General features: G+C 48.6%; 1 protein-coding gene across 1 annotated transcript; it reads left to right on the top strand.

Annotated features, from left to right (window-relative positions):
• Positions 1 to 1,183: 1,183 nt before the first annotated feature.
• LOC121061864 (39S ribosomal protein S30, mitochondrial-like) lies at positions 1,184 to 6,083 on the top strand. The gene is made up of 5 exons (XM_040541287.1): positions 1,184 to 1,781; positions 2,441 to 2,586; positions 3,748 to 3,850; positions 4,334 to 4,510; positions 5,621 to 6,083. Exons 1-5 carry the CDS (start codon positions 1,208 to 1,210, stop codon positions 5,887 to 5,889), a joined length of 1,269 nt encoding a protein of 422 aa, XP_040397221.1. The 5' UTR covers positions 1,184 to 1,207; the 3' UTR covers positions 5,890 to 6,083.
• The last annotated feature ends 221 nt before the right edge of the window (positions 6,084 to 6,304 follow it).

Consider the following 6,304-nt stretch of genomic DNA (forward strand, 5'->3'; position numbering starts at 1 on the left):
ATGCATTAGTGTAGTTGAAAATCTCAGCCCCAAACATTGCTTTTCACAGAATCATAAAATGGTTTGGGTTGGAAGGGACCTTAAAGATAACCTAATTCAAACCTCCCTGCTCTAGTCTGGGCCATCTCCTGCTAGAGCAGGTCACCCAAAGCCCCATCCAGCCTGGCCTTGAACACTTCCAGGTATAGGGCATCCACAGCTTCTCTGGGCAGCCTGTTCCAGTACCTCATCATCCTCTGAGTAAAGAAGTTCCGCCCAAAACCTAATCTAAATCTACCCTCTTCTAGTAGATCTTTTTCAATCGTTGTCACATATTCCAAGAATTATGCCAAGTACAACTTCTGACCAGCAATTCAGCAGAAAGCTAGGTTGAAGCTTAGGAGGGGGAGTAGATTATCTATGCTATATAGTGTTTCTTCTACCCTAATTGCACCCATAAGTACCCTCCCTACCACTAGGCAGTCTACATGTTAACAATACTGGCGAATAAAAAGGACAGCAGCCAGGTAAACTTTCATGAGATAGCTCAGGTTGATGAATGTGTAGTTTAAAAAGAAACAAAAAAAAACAAAGTAGAAGGGATGGAGAAACAGAATGCACGTTGTCTTTGGCCATGCCCAAAGAGTTGTGGTGAATGCAGTTAAATCTAGCTGGAGGCCGGTCACAAGCGGTGTTCCGCAGGGCTCTGTCCCGGGGCCAGTGTAGCGGGTTTATATGGACAGGTTTCGGTAGCGGGGACCAGGAGGTGCTCAAGGCCAAGTTTGGTGAGGCCCTGGGGAACGTGACAGGCTGCAGGTGTCCCTGCCCACGGCACGGGGTTGGAACTGGGGAGGTCTCTGAGCTCCCCTCTATGCCCCGTGCGAACACCCCGACACGGCTCAGTGCCGCGGGGGACAGTGGCCGGCTGAGGGGCGGGGCAAAGCCCAGAAGTAGGCCCGCCGCCGCTCCTCCCGCAGTGCCTCCTGGGAGCTGTAGTTCCCGTCCCGGGAAGCCAGAGGGAAGGCCGCGGCGCATGCACAGACCCTGCGCCGTCCTACCGGGAGGACCCGGGCGTGCCTCCCGGGAAGGCCGCTCCCTTCGCTTCCCGGCAGCCCTTTGTTGGGGAGCGCGCCGATTGGAGGGCTGCCCCGGTCACGTGGAGCCCGGCGCCCAACCGAGGCGCGCGGTCCCCGCCCCGCGCCCTTCCGCTGCCCCGCGGCGCTGCGAGATGGCGGCGCCCGGCGGCTGCCGGCTGTTGCGGCTCGGCCGGCGCTGGTTCTCGCAGGAGCCCGCCGTGCCGCCGCCGCCCGGGCCGCTCTACCCGCCCGTGGTGGCCTCGCACACGGCCAGGAGCAAGGCGGCCCGGCGGCGGCGCCTGGAGCACTTCCACCGGCAGGTGCACGAGGCGGCCTCGATCGAGGAGAAGCTGCGGCTGTACGGGAAGCTGCAGCGGCCCAAGTACACGGTGCACCCGCAGACCTTCGCCCTTAACGCCGACCGCTGGTACCGGAGCTTCACCAGGACCGTCTTCGTGCCGGGGCTGCCGCCGCCGGCGGAGGCCGCGGAGGAGCCGGGGCCCGCGGCGGGAGCGGCGCCGGACGCGGACGCGGACCTGGACCTGGGCGCGCTGCGCTCGCTCGCGTGCGACGCGCTGCTGCAGGAGAGCTTCTACCAGAACAAGCGGCGGCCGTTCCTCTACCGCGACCAGGAGCACACGCCCGGCCCCTTCCTCACGCAGCTCGTCTCCTCCCTCGCCGCCTCCCTGTGCGGCCGCAACCCGCTGCTGGCGGCCTCGTCTCTTGGTGCGGAGCGGGGGCGGGCGAGGGCGAGGGAACTGAGGAGCGGCTGAGGGCACCGGGGTTGTTTAGTGTGGGGAAGGGGAGGCTCAGGGGAGACCTTACTGCTCTCCACAGCTCCTTGGAAGGAAGTTGTGGGGAGCTGGGGGTCGGTCTCTTCTCTCAGATAATTAGCGACAGGACTTGAGGGAATGGCCTCAAGTTGTGCCAGGGGAGGTTCAGGTTGGAAATCTGGAGACATTTCTTCTCAGAAGGAGTAGTCAGGCCTTGGAACGGGTTGACCAGGGAGGTGGTGGAGTCACCGTTCCTCGGGGTGTTTAGGGAAAGGCTGGACGTGGTGCTTAGGGGCATGGTTTAGTGGGTGACATTGGTAGTAGGGTGGTGGTTGGACTAGATGATCTGAAGGTCTTTTCCAACCTTAATGATTCTATGATTCTACAGGCACGCTAGGCGGTGGGGCTGGGCGGTGGGCTCTGTCTGCATGAGCGTGCTTGGTGTCGCTGCCTGTTGTCCATCAGCAGGGACGTTGTTTCACATCGTTGCTGCTGACATGTATAAGTGGGTTGTGGTTCTCCCATTTTGCTGCAGCTACAGAGCAGAATTGGGGTGGCTGAAAATGCAGACGGGTGATCTCTGTATGCCTCTCCCTCTTTGTTCTGTTTCAGACCTAAATCCTGAGGTTAACTACTACTGGCATCACGGTGAGGAGGTTGTTGTGCACGGACATCGAAAAGGTAGAGTCGATCCTGTGCGGTTTCAGATAGATGATAAGCCGCACCTCCAGCTGCGTGTACCAAAGCAACTTCCAGAGGTGTGGATATTTTCAACAGCAACTTACTAATGTGTATTTTCACTTCAGCTTCTGACTGCTGCCGGAGCTATGCTGTAGCATGTGTTGCTGGTGGTGATAGTATTATGTGGAGGAGCTGCTTAATCAGTTGTATAATGAGTGCATTGGTGTGTTTCTCAAATGATAATGCTCTTATGCCTTGCCGTGTTAAGTGCTTTTCAGATAGTGGGATGGTGTTCTGAACTTCAGCTTGATCATTCTTGTGCGTATGTTGCGTATGCGTTGTTGCCCTTAGGTGCCTGGGGCTGTTAACTTCTTTTGTGCTTGTACGAATAAGTGGAATCAAGAGTGAGAAATGTGATGGGCAAGGTCCTCTTCTCAGAATTTAAGGTGATGAGAGAAACGGAGATGAAAGGACTGGAGTGGGAGAGAGCATACGTAGTTTGAATGTGAGCTCTGTTACCCACTAAAGGCTCTTGTTTTCTTGAATGCTGAGTTTTCTGGGAGCTGATTCAATATCCTTACCTCTTCTTCTAGTTTTGCAGAATGCTACCTGTATAGCAACTGTAAGGGTCTCCATTGCCCCATTTCTGCTGCACAACGAAACCCACGCTCTGCTTTCTGTTGATGCTGAGCATTTCTTGAGAAAGTGGTTGTACAGTGTTTAGGTTATTAGGGTCAGATGTTCAAAATCTTGAAGCAAGTGTCTGGGCAATAAAAGCCAAAACTGGGGCAGAAAGACAATTTGAATACAAGCTCTGTTACCTGCTAATAGCGCTTAAGGTGCATGGGCACCTATTGTATTTTTTGAATTATGCAGTGCCCCTTAACACGTAACATAGCACGCCAGCAAGAGGGAGAGTGAGCTCAGCCTGGTGGTTCCGGTTAGTTTGCTGTTAGAAATGTTGCTGATCATCTTAGCACCATTTCATGCAATGTCGTTTATAATTTGCAGAAAACTCAAACGTCATTATAACAAGCATGTACTAGCAGTTGTTGTGAGACAGGAGGTTCTCTTGCAAAAATAGTGTTCATTGATTTCAGTAAATAAATTATGTATATGGTGTGTGTAAGGAAAACTTGTATTTTCTGGTGTCTAGTCAAGAAACGGGGTATGACGTGAAGCCAGATGTCAGAAGCACGACTTATGGGGTGGCTGTTCTTTCCTCTGCTTTCTTCAAGATTGTACCGCTGGAGTCAGACCTTGGAGATGTTCCCGTTATTGATCACAAACCGTCCAAACTGCCACTGTTCAAAAAGCAGTATGAAAACAAGGTATTTATAGGTAAGAGTTTCCAGTCATGAAATGTTAACTACTTTTTGAAAGGAAAAAAACAACCCTGACCTTTCACCTTCTCTCAGCAGAGAGAGCGTTTATATTTATTTTCTTATAATTATTATATATAGCGTGTGAATCTCAATAAAGATTCCATGTCACTTACGTAATGGGGAGTAGCATCCTCTTGAGCATGTATTGCTCTGTCTCAGGATTGATCTGAAGGAGTGGAATTGAACAGAAACTTAGTAGAAAAGCTGGACTTGAGCTGATGCATATCCTTCAGAGACATTTGTGTATGTTATCTTTTGGACTCAGCAAGCCCTCCATTCTCACAGAGAAATGGATGACTCTGCACTTACGAGGCTCTACGGTACAGGTCTTAACTTTGATCTGCTTGGAGCTTGACAGTAAAATCTTGTTTGTGTGCATCATAAAGAACGTTGTGTGACACTGCCTCCTCATTTTTGTTTTCTTTTGGGGTGGTCACAGGGTCAAAGGTAGCAGACCCGTGCTGTTATGGCCACACGCAGTTTCACCTGATTCCTGATAAACTCAAAAGGGAGAGGTTTGAAATAGCGAACCTTGAGGATCAGATTGAAGTTGTTTATCGAGCTAATGGTGTCGCAAGTCTCTTTGCGTGGACAGCAGCTCAAGCAATGTATCAAGGTAAGACTGTTGTCCATAGGTTGGTGCCCGGTATGCCGCGCCAATAAGCACACAGTTGGAATCCACATAAAGGTCTTTTAATTAAATAATTAGATATATAACTCTGCAGGGTCAGATGCTTGGCGATCTTTTGCAAAGCAAGCACACCTCTGACTCGAATCACCGTAATTTGTACACAGCAAACTTGTGAAAACTATCTCCTTGGCTACTTTTGATTAGCTATTACTTATCTTGTTATAGCTATAGCTTAACTTTTCTCTACTGAGCTTGCGCATTACAGAGGAACAGCGGGGGGAAACACCAAATCCCACATTACCACACATCATCATTTTGATGGGTGTGATTTTTAATATGTAAATGACCCTTAATGAGCAAAAGGCTACTATTGGTCAGCCTGGAGCTGTTTTTCTCCTTGTTTTTAACCTTTTATCCCTTATCTTCCTTGCTTCTGCTACCTGTCTCTTACTTTCAGCTAAAAGACTACACAAGCTATTGAAAGAGTATACAAGCTACAGGCCTCCCTATTTTCTTCAAGGTTTTTTTATTTTTTCCCAGCTTTGGGACTACAAGACATTCAGTCTGTAAAAGTCATCCTGTCCTCATGATGAACGCCTGCTCTAATGTTCTCTGACCTTTTCTCTCATGCAGTCATTTTTTGTGCTTTTTCTTCTGAAGGCCGTCCTTTAAGCAGGTCCTTAAAGATTTAATTGAACCAGTGAAAGAAGCAGAGCTTATTCAAGGGAGTTATTTAAAACTTTGCCTTTGAGTGCTTTCAATCCGGGAGAATTAATTATGCAGAAACATAGTTCCTTGTGTAATACCGCCCAAACCTCAGTCCTGCAGTTGGCTGCTCCTCAGTCGTTAGATAGAAGGGTGTTAGGTGTAATTTTAGGAATTTTATGAGGTGACTAAGTGGCTCAGTGTCTTCTTTCAGCTCTGTGAATTCAAGGAAACTACAGTGAGAGGAAGAGTAAAATGTCAGCAGTCTTACTTCAGGATCGCATGCCTGTTTGTGTAAAAATCCTAGAAGGTGTGGGTGGGTGGTTAGATCACATCAGTGCCGATAAGAATTGAGTCCTGTGTAACTCGGGTTGTTTCTTTATTTTGCAGGATTCTGGAATGAAGCAGATGTGACGCGTCCTTTTGTATCACAGGCAGTAGTGACTGATGGAAAATACTTTGCTTTCTTTTGTTTCCAGCTGAACACTTTAGCGTTAACTGTAGAAACTGTTAAAAACAACCCTCGGAAGAATATCTGTTGGGGAACAGACAGTAAGCCATTATACGATGTTGTCGAAGAGGGTAGTGTGAGAGGCTTTAATGATGAAGTTCTGCTTCAGTTGGTTCGTTTTCTGTTAAACAGACCAAAAGAGCTGTAAATCATTAAACTAAAATTCCTGTTCACGTGCCTGAACTTCATTGTAACTCTGTGGAGTACGGGCTGGAATATGCCTTGCTCTTAGTCAACTATGTCTAGCAAACACAATACATGTATTTCATGACCTTTGTCCATATTTCTTGACTTGAACTGTATTATACTGTACACTGAAAAATAAATGTCTGGAATACCTTTTCCCCTTGTATACTTACCATGAAAAGCATATTATTCCTCATTCAAAGTTGTGTGGATGGTTTCCACCAGGAGCTCTCTTGGTTGCACAGCAACACATTACGAGTTGGAAACTGTACAGTGGAAAAACTGCTAATTTTGTGCCTGAAAAAAGAATTCTTCATTGCTCTTATGTTTTTAAGAGAAATTGAGCTCAGAATAGAAAGTGATTTTTTTAGTGGCGA

This window comes from Cygnus olor, chromosome Z (assembly GCF_009769625.2).
Source record: "Cygnus olor isolate bCygOlo1 chromosome Z, bCygOlo1.pri.v2, whole genome shotgun sequence".
Lineage (NCBI taxonomy): Eukaryota > Metazoa > Chordata > Aves > Anseriformes > Anatidae > Cygnus > Cygnus olor.

Excerpts from the sequence above, each read along its gene's own strand:
- LOC121061864 (XM_040541287.1), top strand. The coding sequence starts at position 1,208 with ATGGCGGCGCCCGGCGGCTGCCGGCTGTTGCGGCTCGGCCGGCGCTGG. Across the intron at positions 1,782-2,440 it reads GCTGGCGGCCTCGTCTCTTG|ACCTAAATCCTGAGGTTAAC; the intron begins GTGCGGAGCGGG and ends GTTCTGTTTCAG. Across the intron at positions 4,511-5,620 it reads AGCTCAAGCAATGTATCAAG|GATTCTGGAATGAAGCAGAT; the intron begins GTAAGACTGTTG and ends TTTATTTTGCAG.